We start from the raw sequence: 13,082 nt of genomic DNA on the forward strand, positions 1-13,082 counted from the left end.
CTTGACCTTTGCTGTTTGGCTGCTCTTTTCATTTTTGTTTTTAAAGAGAGGGAGTGCCCTAGTTGGAGAAGGTAAAGGTGAGTTTCCCTTTAATTTTTTAACTTTTTATTTTGAAATAATTACAAATTTTAAAAAGTTGAAAAAGTATCTTAAAGCATTCTATTTCCCTCACCTAGGACCTCAGTGGCTGGCATTTTACCACATTGGCTTTATCATATCTCTCTCTGTCTCTCTCGCTCTGTATGTGTACACATATATATTATATGTCTATATCTGTGTACGCTTACGTACAGTCAATCCTCATTTTTCACAGATTTCAAATCTGTAAAATTGCCTACTCACTAAAATTTATATCTAACCCCAGAATCAGTCCTCATGGTAGTGTCTTTGTGGTCGTTTGTGGACATGTGTAGAACGGCCAGAAACTTGAGTTGCCACGCCGTTCCCAGGTGAGGTTGAGCCAGGGGGACACTTGGCCTTCTTGGTTCAGCTCCCCTGCAGAGGTGACCAGAGGGTGGAGACGGGAGAGAGCAGTGCAGTGTAGACCAAGCAGCTCTGGCTCTGGGGCCATTGGATGGGGTTTGAATCCCAACCCTGCCTGGCACCTGTTCGTGGGGCTGTGTATACACCCATGAGCTCACGCTCGTATCTGCAGTTCTTCTCCAGCATCCCAGATCTCATTCTACACTCTGCCTTCTTTATAATTTCCCTGTCTAACAGTGAGGGACCTTCTGTTATCTTCAGTGTATTTGCTTACTTGCTCATTCTCTGTTTGTAACCAGCTCCCGATATCACTGGCCTCCTCCTTGGTCCTGGCTGTCCCCTTGGTCCCAGCCCCTCCGTCCTGAGTGTGTCCTCAGATCCAGACTCCTCCCCCTGAAGTGAAGGAAGGGAATCAATAAATGCTTTTCAAAGAGAAGAAAGGACATCAAGAGAGGAAGGAAGGAGGTGGGAGAGGAAGAGCTGTTTCTTCCGTGTCCTTATCCAGGGTTCTCTCTTCTGCGTCACAGTGTTATTCTTTGCTGTGTTCATAGTGAAATAGCATACAAACATTTTTTTAAAACTCCATGATTGTGTACATACCTTGGTAGTTCTTAGTTAACTTAGAGGACATTTTTTTTTTTTTTTTTTTTGCTGTACACGGGCCTCTCACTGTTGTGGCCTCTCCCGTTGTGGAGCACAGGCTCCGGATGTGCAGGTACAGCGGCCATGGCTCACGGGCCCAGCCGCTCCGCAGCATGTGGGATCCTCCCAGACCAGGGCACGAACCCGTGGGACCAGGGACCAGGGACCAGGGGACCCTGCATCGGCAGGCGGACTTTCAACCACTGTACCACCAGGGAAGCCCTAGAGGACGTTTTTTTATAAGCAAATATGCAAATGTTTGAGAGCATGGTTCCTAATTTCAAAGACAGTGGCAGTGTATCTAATTGAAAAGGCTTATTTTGAAGTTACAGGCACTTATTAATAAATTTATTTAATAACAATATACTACTATTACATGTTTTCTAAGACATTTAAATCTCTTCTTTTTAGGGTAAAACATTTTTCAGGATACTTTGGAAAGCTCTTGATGATTTCAGGGTAATTTAAATGTTTTAGTTATAGACAAAACGATCTTATTATTTTGGTACAGGAAGTTTCATTGAAGTGCAGAGTATAAATAGTAGCGATGAACTTCAAGCTGAGTTATACGAAGCTTCCAGACCTCCCTCTGAACAAGGTGAAGAGGAACCAGTAGGAACTGAGACACAAGAAGCCACAGGTGACCCCCAGGGCCTTCCGAGAGACAACTCTGAGAGGGAGGCCGTGGGCACTGAGCCACCTGAAGAAACTGAAAAAGATGCAGATGATTTGCTCAACGAATGGCAAGATGTTGACCTGGTAATAACGTGACATCATGTTTTTACTCATTGCTGAGGAAGCCAAGTTAAGTAGCTTCTGAGTTTTTAAGGAGCTGATGGAGGAAGACATAATAGCTCTTTGCACCCATTTTCTTACTCCTGCTGACATGGCTCCTTTCTTGTGGAGGTTCCTGGCCGGGATAGTGTCCACTTCCCGTGTGGGTTAGTGAGGGAACTCTAAAGCTATTACAAACTCGCTCAGAAATCCAAGTGGAAACCTGCATAAGGAGAAAAAGCTTATTGGTAACTTCAGTCAGACTAAGTACAAGCTTTTTATTACCAATGAACTTAATTGGGTTATTAATATAATTACCCACAGGCGAAATTATCTTATAGGAGGAGCTGGAGACGCTGGAGAGCAACCTTTTAACACAGCAGGAGTCACTGAAAGCTCAAAAACAGCAGCAAGAACGGGTCGCGGCTACTGTGACAGGACAGATGTTCCAGGAAAGCCAGGTAGGTGGACAGTTTGGGTGTCCTCGAACAATACCTACCTACCGATGTCTTTCCTTAATCAGACTCCCCGAGGGCACATGCATTAAGTTACCTGTTGAAGCACTGCTCCCACTTCCGGGTGGAGGCCAGGTCCTGCATTTCAGCAGGGGTCATCGTGTGTCTGTACCTCTTCAGGAACTTCTTCGCCTGTTCGGCATCCCCTACGTTGAGGCTCCCATGGAAGCAGAAGCTCAGTGCGCCATCCTGGATCTGACTGATCAAACTTCTGGAACGATCACTGATGACAGTGACATTTGGCTGTTCGGAGCACGGCACGTCTATAAAAACTTTTTTAATAAAAACAAGTTTGTAGAATATTACCAGTATGTGGACTTTCACAACCAATTAGGTAAGACTTCAGAGTACGATTGCTTTCTGAAATTTACCTTCAGAATTTTGTAGTATGAATTCTTTCTTTCCAAGGAGCTAATTTGGTGCATTAATGGAAATGGTAGATCTGTACAAGTTTTCATGTAAACGATCTTTTGTTTCTGTAGCAGAATACGATTTTTAATTTGGAACTAAGAAATTAAAACCCTAGTAATGTTCAGACATTTTCTGCAGTTTTAATCATCAGGCCTGGTTACGCTGTGACTGGTTACCTGAGCTCTCCAGAGTAAACCACAGGTGGTAGAGTGGGGAGACAGGTGGGGGTCACTCCTGCTGGAATCATGAGGCTCATGGTCCTTGTTGTTTCTGGCAGTGATCCTTCATCCTCCCGTTGATTCAGCAAATACACACTGAGCGATTCCTATATGCCAGTTGTTGTTCTTGGCAATGGGAAGTGGGGAAACAGCAGAGAATAAAACAGTCTAGCAGGAGAAACAGATGGTAAAAAAAATACATAAATCGTAATTTGACAGTGGTATGAGCCATATAGAAAAACAGCAGTAAAAGAGGCGAGAGTGACCTGCAGTCGCAGGAAGTGCATGTCCTTTGTGGTCAGAAAAGGCTTTACTAATAGGCACCTTTTGGGCTGGAGCCTAAAGTAGAGAGGAAGCTCGTGCTATGGATACCGTGGGGATGAGCATGTCAGACAAAGGGACTGGCATGTGCAAAGGCCCTGAGACAGAAGCCTGCTTGGTGTGTTCTAGGGAAGCATGGAGATAGTTACGGGCTGAATTGTATCTCCTGCAAATTCATGTATTGTAGTCCTAAACTCTGGTACCGCAGAGTATGACTGTGTTTGAAGATAGGTTCTTTAAAGAGGTGACTAAGGTCAAATGAGGTCATTAGGGTGGACCCTAATCCAGTCCGACTGGTGTCCTTGTAAGAAGGAGAGATTAGGACACAGAGGGAAGACCACGTGCAGACACGTGGAGAGCCGGCCATCTGCCAGCCAAGGAGAGAGGCTCAGAAGGGACCAACCGTGCCAACACCGTGAGGTCAGGCTTCTAGTCCCCAGAACTGTGAGGAAATGAATCCTTTGTGTAAGGCCCTCAGTCTGAGCACTTTGTTATGGCAGGCCCGGGAAACGACTTCAGGGGCCAGTGTGAGAGAATGAGGAGAAGGATGGCAAGAGGTGAGGTCAGAGAGGAAGGAGGAGAGTCCAGAGTGTGGTGGAGAGGCTCTGCAGGTAGACTGGGCTGGGACGTGAGAGAAGGAGAAGTCAGGAATAACACCCCCCATCCCCCGCAGCAGCGCATGGAGTGGACTGGCCTTGGTGAGATGGCGGAACGGGGAAGGAGCAGGTGCGGGTGTTGCGGGAGTGAAGACCCAGGTCTGGATGTGTTGTCTCTGAGGTGCCGCTTAGACATCTCCACGGAGACGTTAAGGTGCCAGTTGAGTGTGCGTGACTGTCTTTCAGAGGAGAGGTCCCGGTGAGAGCGCCGAATTTGGGGGTCAGAGGTTATATGGCATTTAAAACTGCAAGGATGTGTGAAACTTGAAAAATCGAAGCACAATGCCATTTAAAAAAAGGAATCTAGGGCTTCCCTGGTGGCGCAGTGGTTGGGAGTCTGCCTGCCGATGCAGGGGACACGGGTTCGTGCCCCAGTCCAGGAAGATCCCACATGCCGCGGAGCGGCTGGGCCCGTGAGCCATGGCCATTAAGCCTGCACGTCCGGAGCCTGTACTCCACAACGGGAGAGGCCACAACAGTGAGAGGCCCGTGTACCGCAAAAAAAAAAAAAGGAATCTATTTCAAATAGCAAAAGAGAGATACCTTTGGATATTGGATAAGGATATATACATGTATATTATCTATATAATGAAGTGTTTATAAATGTTATGTAATAAATGTTTATAAAATAAAAAGTGGAAAAGTATATAATAACTTTTACTCTTATAGGATTGGACCGCAACAAATTAATAAATTTGGCCTATTTGCTTGGAAGTGATTATACGGAAGGAATACCAACTGTAGGTTGTGTTACAGCCATGGAAATTCTCAATGAATTCCCTGGACATGGCCTGGAACCTCTCCTAAGATTCTCGTAAGTCCTTTCTTAATTTCTTTAATTCAAGTGTTTATATATAAATACCCAAATTAAACAGAACTATTCCTTACATCGTGAACTGTCACAAATCATTGTCCCCTGAGAAAACAGGAGGAGGTAATGGTTGGGGTTACTAAAGTTTGTTTTCCCTTTTCTAGAGTTTGATGAAATCATAGGCAATTATTTTTAGAGGTGCCACGCTTATCCGAGTTTGAGGATACATAGCCAGTCCAGTGGGAATTCCTGGGAGTGTAGAGGTTACCGTTTCATTCATTCAAATATTTCCTGAGCAGCTACTATGTGCTAGACAGTGTGCTAGGCTGGAATAGGGGAGGTGACTGAGCCCCAGGCTGTGTCCTCAAGGAGCTGCCACACCCTGGGGGCGAGGGAGAAGCATCCACATGCTTGTACTTCTGTGTGCCAAGTGTTCTGAGGGAGGTCGGCCAGACAGGGGCATGGAGCTATATGCCAGGAACGTTTTCTCTCTGCGTGTAGACTGATGTATTCAGTGGTGGCGTCTCCTTCTGTCCGGAACCCAGAGTCGTGCTGTACTTGGGGTACACTCTTTGTTTTTGGAGATTCTGAGATGGCGCTAGTTACGAGGTTGTCTGTGAAAGTAGTTCTTTCTTAAGGTTGCTCCTTGGTGGCATTTTTCAAAAAAATATATATAATTCGCACAGCATAAATTTTACTCTTTTAAAGTACAATTCAGTGGTTTTTCGTCTAGTCACAGGTTGTGATGGCATCTTTTAAAATCATCAGTTTGACATGGGATACTATTTGGCAGTAGCTGATTTAATGATTCTTTAGTGTTCTCTCCAGTCGTAGCTCCTGGTTTGAAAAATTTCGGGATGTTCTGGTCTGAAGATTCGGTGATTGGAATTAAATACAAAGTTGTTTGAATGATTGCTGTCCTCCAGCCTTAGCACACGTAGTGTTGTATTTTATTTTTTGTTTTCGTCATCTCTTCATAATTTTCTTATTGTTGAGGAAATGTATATACTGGAGGTACGTTGTTAGGTTGCTTGTAAGTCATGGTATGTAAATAACTTGCAAAAGTACAAGTAACTTTTATACAAATAACAAACACACATTAGAAAAATGACAAAATATGAATTATAAAGATTACAGGTAACATTTTGGTTTATACAGTGTTAGTCTTTTCTATGCACAATATACACATGCATTTTATATATAATCACATACACGCACAAGTATACTCATATAAGTCTGTTATTATTTTTTTTTTTTTACAAGCATGGGACAATGCTGTATACTTTTTATGTTGCCTGCAACTCATTTGATGATAGAACAGGGCATATTATCAACGACGTATAGATTTACATTGCTGTTTTTAATGACTCCATAGGAGTCTTTTGATGTATCATGAATAACTAATTTAATCAAATGCCTGTTGTTATTTCTGTTTTTTTTTTAAGTCTAAACAAATACTGCCTTGAGTGACTTTATATACATGTCTTTGAGTTCTTATCTGATTATTATTTTAGGATAAGTGAAAATGGTATCTAACTTTTAGACTTGGTGTCCTGGTTATTGGTGAGAGTAATTTTTTTTCATGTTTGTTGACAGTTTGCCATGCTGATCTAGTGAATGCCTGTTTATGCCGTTTTTGTTCTCTCAACAGTTTTTGCTCGTTTGTTGCTGTTTGAATGGTTATGTTTTTAGTCAGCTCTAGCAATTTCTGCCTTGGTCTTTTAGCTCCCTGATGGCAGATAGGAGCTGCCCCTGCCTGGCTGGCTCTGCAGGGCTAGGATGGGTGCAGTTACAGGGCGCGGAGACAGTGGAAGAGCAGTAAGACTGGGAGTGTCTGTCACCTTGCTTTCTTCTCTGCTCTCCCTTTTCCTAACCAGACCCTGGCCGGCCGGCCCCCCTTTAAAGCAGAGCAGCTCTGAGTCTGCAGGCTGAGTTCAGCCCAGCTGTGTTTGCTTTGGCCTACACAGTATGTTCTTTAATTTTGAGTGGGCTACCAACCTTTAAATTGGGGGAGATTTCACAGAAAATTTTGGATTTTCCTGGGGGGAAATGACATCTGAAAATACTGAGCCCCAATTCCCAAATAGCCCAGAAACAGAGGACAGCAATTCCACCCCACTGACTTGGTCAGGGCACAAACCCTTCCACTTTATCACAGTCGCTGCTGCCCCGTCTTGTGTCCCCCGAGCTCAGCTGATGGGCAGATGCCGTCTTCCACCCTCAAGTGCCTGGCCCTCTTGCTTGAAGGAGGGGTTGGTCCTTTTGATTTGATGAGCTTACAGTGTGTTGTGCTGGCAATCATGAGTACTATTTCAAAGGTGAAGATTCACAAGAGAGTAGGGGAGAATTGTAGGTGTTCTCCCAGCGCCCTCTTGAACAGTATTTTAAAACTGGTGAAGATAGATCCTTTTCTCCTTTCTGCATTTTGATCCTGCACGAAGACTGAAGTTAGAACACCAGATGGCACTCCTGCCTTGGTGAGGTGCGGCACTGGTGGAGACCACGCCTGTGAGTCAGGTCCTGAGACCAATGAGTACGTGAAGCAGTGGATGTAGGGTTTTTTAGGTTCTGTTAGTGCGTAGATGGGAGAGGGTTATATTTATGTTTTTAACTTTTATGCCATTTATTTATCCTAATTGTGTAAATTTTTCTGGTTGTCCGTTGCCACATTACAAACTACCATAAACCTCAGTGACTTCCAACAGCAACAGTCAGAGATTTTGCTCGTGAATCCGCAGTTCAATCAGGCTGCTCGGGGTGGGGCTGCCTCGCCTGGTGCCAGGTGTGTCGGGGGCGTCTCAGCTGGGCTAGAGGGGCCCCGTGAGGTGTCTCGCTCGTGGCTGGTGAGCAGTGCTGTCGGCCAGCACGTGGCCCGGGGCGCCTGGACCCTCTCCATCTGGGCCTCCTCACGAGCTGGAGCTTCCTCACAGCATGTTGGCTGCTTGCAAGGCGAATATTCTAAGAGACAGGAAGTGGAAGCTGCAGTCTTTAAAGGCCTGGCACAATGTCCCTGCCTCAGCCACGGAGCCTGCCCGACTCAAGGGTAAGGGACATGGACCCCAACACTTCTTGTTGGGAGGAGGGTCCAAGAATGGGCTTTAACCCACCATAGTGATTTATACTCACAAAGGAAAAATTGAAAAAGGAATAAAACATCAAGAAAATTAACCGCTGTATCCTCGCTTAGAACATTGCCTAGCGCACGGTAAAATAACAGTTGTTAGTGTTTTTTATTATTTTAAATATCCCTGTTTACTTTTTCTTTCTTTCTCCACATATATACATTTTTTTCCCCAGTATTGGGATCACACTTGATGTAGAGTTATATTATGCATTTAAAAAATTTAACATCTTCTTGGCATTTTTACATTTTATTAAATATTCTTGGCTCCTGATTATAGTTGACGGGAGGTAAATAATACGGATACATTGATATTACTTCATTTTACCACTGGGAAGGAGAGGAACTGTGACTTTTCTATGAGTGTGGGCTCTGGAGGGAGATTGTACCAGTCCCAGCTGTGAAATCTTGAGCAAGTGGCTTCTGTTTGAGTCTAGTTTCCTTGTCTGTGAGGTGAGGACAGTGGCAGGACTGTGCTCGTGTGATGATGGGGCCTGTAGAGCAGTTAACACAGTGCCAAGCCCAGAGGAAGGTGTCAGTCAGTGATTGCCTCATTGTATACTGTGTTAATAACACGAGAAAGACACCATTGTCATTCTGTAAGTCATAGGCTTTGTTCTGGAGTTGGGTGGGACTTGAGTTTACGTCTCTGAACTTTACGTTTAGCCCTTTGTCTGTGGTGCATCTGCCATAAGGTCTTACTGCTTCACGAAGGTTTGTTTCCTTTGCCTTGTAGCGAGTGGTGGCATGGAGCTCAAAAGAATAAGAAGATAAGACCTAATCCTTATGACACCAAAGTGAAAAAAAAGTTACGCAAGTTGCAGCTCACGCCTGGCTTCCCTAACCCGGCCGTGGCAGACGCTTACCTCAAGCCTGTGGTGGATGAGTCCAAGGGGTCGTTTCTGTGGGGCAAACCTGATCTCGAGAAGATTAGAGAATATCCTTTCCCTTCCTCAAACCTCAGGAATATCAAGTCAAATATGTGTTTTGGTATAAAACTTACGGGACATGAACTTGGATCAGTTTTTTTTTAAATATTCCGTGAGCTAAGATGCTCCTTTCTGTTCCTTTCTCTCTCTCAATTTTTTTTTTTTGTGGTAAAATACACATAACATACGATTCACCATCTGAACCATTTTAAACATACCATTCAGTGGTTATTAAATACATTCACATTGTTGTGTCACTGTCACCACCATTCATCCCCATATTCTTTTCATCTTGTGAAACTGAAACTCTATCCCTGTTAAACACTAACTCCCCCGTTCCCCTCCCCCAGCCACTGGCCACCACCATTCTACTTTCTGTCCCTGTGATGTTGACTACTCTGACTATGTTCCTCATATAAGTGGAACCATACAGTTTAGGTCTTTTTGTGACTGGCTTACTTCACTTAGCATAATGTCTTCAAGTTTCATCCAAGTTGTAGCATGTGTCAGAATTTCCTTCCTTTTTAAGGCTGAATACTGTTCCATTGTATGTAATGTCGTATTTTGCTTATCCATTCATCTGTTGATGGACACTTGAGTTGCTTCCATGTTTTAGTTACTGTGAATCATCTTTTTAGTTTTAAAGAGAATCTTTATTTCAAGTAAGTAGTGATAAGCATTCATAGATACACTACATACTTAAGTATTCATTCTGAAAGAATAGAAAAGATTATTAGTTTTATTCTTTCTATTACTGTTCCTTTCTGCATATTTAAATAATCATTTGGATAGATGTTTAAAAGTTTGCCATAGTATTACTCTAACTACATCTTTTCACAAAGAAAAAAGAAATATATATGATATCAGAAATTTGTTTTTATTCTAGATTAACCTTTTTTCATAGTCATGAGTCTTTGATGTCCTAAAATGAGAGTTGAATATCTTTTATCTTAGAGGATATTTATAAGAACATCGTGCCAGATGATTATGTTGGAATAATTTGCTTTGTTATTCTTTTCTTTTATCATTTTAATCTTTATAAATAAGAAAATCTTTGGAGACATGGGGAATGGAATCAAGGGTGGCTTCTTTGGACCTTTTTATTTATCACTTGTTTAAATGTCTTTAAAAACATGTATGAGTCTTAACTGCCTTCATATTTTGTCAGCGGTATTTTGGCTGGAACAGGACGAAGACAGATGAATTTCTGTTTCCTGTATTAAAGCAACTGAATGTCCAGCAGGTAATCATGGCAGCTCTTTTCCTAAGTTCAGGATAGAGAGTAAAGTTAGGAAGGCTGTGAGGGCCAGCTGTTAAAGACTAGTTACTTTTATTTTAGAGCACGTAACATACATTTAAAAATTATTGTACTTCAGTAAGAGAACAGAGGAAAACAGAAAACGGGAAAGCTGGACTTTGTCTTCATTTTCCACTTTCACTCTTAGGGCTGAACTTTGATATCCTTTTGTATTCACTCTGACTTCGAGAAAAACAATCTAATAATGGATTGCGTACTAAGGTGTTTATGGTTAAATATTTTACCCTTTTAGAGCTATTTTCATTTTTAAAAAGTTTAAGAAGTGCCCAGTCCAAAGCAGTTCTGATTATTAAGTGTCTTCAAGTACTAATATTCTTAAATTCTGTAAATGAATCATCAAAGGTACTAATTCAGTCATAGTGTACTGGCAGGAGAGATGACCCTCAGTTCCCTTAGGTAGGTAACAGCATCTCGCTTTATCCCTGAGTGTGTTCCTGCCCACACAGAGACCTCCTCCCACCCCAGAGGCAGCCCACAAAACATACATACAGGGAAACCATTCAGTGGAATTCAGACCAGATCCTGCAAGATACATGTTCAAGTTAAATCCTTTTCCATTAGATTGGGTTGATTTTGGAAAAACAAACAAACAAACAAAAAACTGAGGTAGACCACCTTTCCAGAAACTTTCGCGTTGTTTGACGACTTTCTGTACTGGAAACATTGTACGCCCACCGACCAGGAAAGCTAGTTGGCATAGTGACTGATTACTCCTTAATTTCAGATAAGTTTTGTGGTAATACTATTCTCCCTTTTCATTGTAGACGTTAATATAAGTTTATTTCCCCAAAATTAGAAAGTGAAAAAAATGAATTAACTCATTGTTTGCTTCCTTTAATATGGATGTTAACATTTACGTCCATTTTCTCTTATTTTTCCCCTCCGTCCCACATATATTTATTATCAGACATAAGTGCAATTTGTTATAAATAAAGCCCCCATTCACTGGTGAAGGTAAGTTTTTTTTCTGTGTATTGCATGGCCTTCATTGTTTCAGATGGCCAGATTACATTTTGTCAGAGATTTAACTTGGTTCACTTCACTTAGTAGACCTTGAATTTTCAGGTTTTCGTATATAATGCTGTGGTGAACATCAGGCATGTGACTTTTCTCAAATGTAACTATTTTTAAAGAATGTCTTCCTGAAAGTGGATTTGCTGAACAGAAGTCAAGAATATTTCTTACGACTCCTAATATATAATACTGTGAAGTTTCTTCCTGAAGGTATCATATGATGACAATGTTTTTAAAAGAAGGGAAGAGTAGAATTTAGAAACAGACCCCATGAAGTTGTGTTGCTCTAAAAGAAGATGATATATTTGGCCCCTGAAAAATATTTAACTCTCTTTCAATGCCAAGGAAGGGATTTCCTACTTGGTATGTGGGCGGAGGGCTTAGTTGACGGAGGTGGTACATGTACTGCTTTAAGTACGATCTTGAAAGTAAAATTTGCTGCCAGTCATTCATTTGGGGGAGATCGGCTTTTGAGAGAGAATGAATTAGTATTTTCTGAAAGAGTCATCCAATGCCAGTAATCAGGGTGGATTTCTTTGATTTGCTTTAGAAAGTTTACTTACTTGTCTGAGTTATTATTATTTTATTTCATTTTTTTAGACGCAGCTCCGAATTGATTCTTTCTTTAGATTAGCTCAACAGGAGAAACAGGAGGCTAAGGGTATTAAGAGCCAGAGACTTAACAGAGCTGTGACATGTATGCTGAGAAAAGAAAGAGAAGAAGCAGCCAGTGAAATAGAAGCAGTTTCTGTTGCCATGGAGAAAGACTCTGAGTTCCTCGATAAGGCAGAAGGAAAAACCCAGAAGAGAGGCACAACAAATAGATGGAAAGAGTCATCCAGCCTGAAAAGAAAGAGGCTTTCGGATTCTAAACGGGGGCATGAATGTGGTGGGTTTTTGGGGGAGGCCTACCTCTCGCAGTCATCTGATGCCTCTTCAAGTGAGGATGAGGAATATTTCCCTGTAGCGAACATGCAAAGGGGAAAAGCAGCTGTAGAGTCAAAAGTCAGCTCTTCAGATGCACAGAGCACAGTGCAGCCTGCTCCCAGGAGAGACGGAGGTGCCACCACAGGCAGCTCCAGCGATGATGACGGAGAGAAGGCAGAGCCCGTCCTGGTGACCGCCAGGTCTGTGTTTGGGAAGAAAAAGGGGAAACGGAGAAGTACGAGAGGAAGGAAGAGGAAAATCTAAAGACACCTAAATACACATGTATTCTCTCTAACTGGGTACAGCTTAACATTTCGTCATGAATTTGTTGTGAGGAAATAATAAAATTCAGAGTATTTGCACAGTCTTTGTTGTGTGGTTTTTAAAAATGTGGACGTTAAACTCGACATTTATTTTTAAATATATTACCTTTTTCTAGTGTTTTCCACTTCATTGAATATTTCCTTGTATTTACAGGCTTTGTCTGTTCATGTTTCTATTATTATTATTATTTTTATTTTTTTTGCGGTACGCGGGCCTCTCAGTGCTGTGGCCTCTCCCCTTGCGGAGCACAGGCTCCGGACGCGCAGGCTCAGCGATCGTGGCTCATGGGCCCAGCTGCTCTGCGGCACGTGGGATCCTCCCGGACCGGGGCATGAACCCGCGTCCCCTGCATCGGCAGGCAGACTCTCAACCACTGCGCCACCAGGGAAGCCTCATGTTTCTATTATTATACAACATCTGATGCTTTCTGACAACATTAAAAAGGGAAAAAGGATTTCTGTTGATCAGTACTCACTCAATGTGCATTTCCTCTGACTTTCCGACCTAGACGAGAAGAAAATATATTTATATTCATTTTATTTATATAAATATATTTATATTCATTTATATTTACATTTCAGTCCAACTTCTCAAATACTTGGACTACAGCTGCTGCTT

At 42.4% G+C, this 13,082-nt stretch overlaps 1 protein-coding gene across 1 annotated transcript in view; it reads left to right on the forward strand.

Moving 5' to 3' along the window:
- ERCC5 (ERCC excision repair 5, endonuclease) overlaps positions 1–12,522 on the forward strand; it is a 28,959-nt gene extending 16,437 nt beyond the window's left edge. Inside the window, exons 9-15 of the mRNA XM_030856778.2 lie at positions 1,637–1,884; positions 2,241–2,360; positions 2,535–2,748; positions 4,690–4,834; positions 8,689–8,889; positions 10,040–10,124; positions 11,814–12,522. Of these exons, the coding sequence (XP_030712638.2) occupies positions 1,637–1,884; positions 2,241–2,360; positions 2,535–2,748; positions 4,690–4,834; positions 8,689–8,889; positions 10,040–10,124; positions 11,814–12,404 (1,604 nt within the window). The 3' untranslated portion in view covers positions 12,405–12,522. The remainder of the gene's footprint in view (positions 1–1,636; positions 1,885–2,240; positions 2,361–2,534; positions 2,749–4,689; positions 4,835–8,688; positions 8,890–10,039; positions 10,125–11,813) is intronic.
- Positions 12,523–13,082: the final 560 nt, after the last annotated feature.

Source organism: Globicephala melas, chromosome 18 (assembly GCF_963455315.2).
Source record: "Globicephala melas chromosome 18, mGloMel1.2, whole genome shotgun sequence".
In the NCBI taxonomy this organism is placed as follows: domain Eukaryota; kingdom Metazoa; phylum Chordata; class Mammalia; order Artiodactyla; family Delphinidae; genus Globicephala; species Globicephala melas.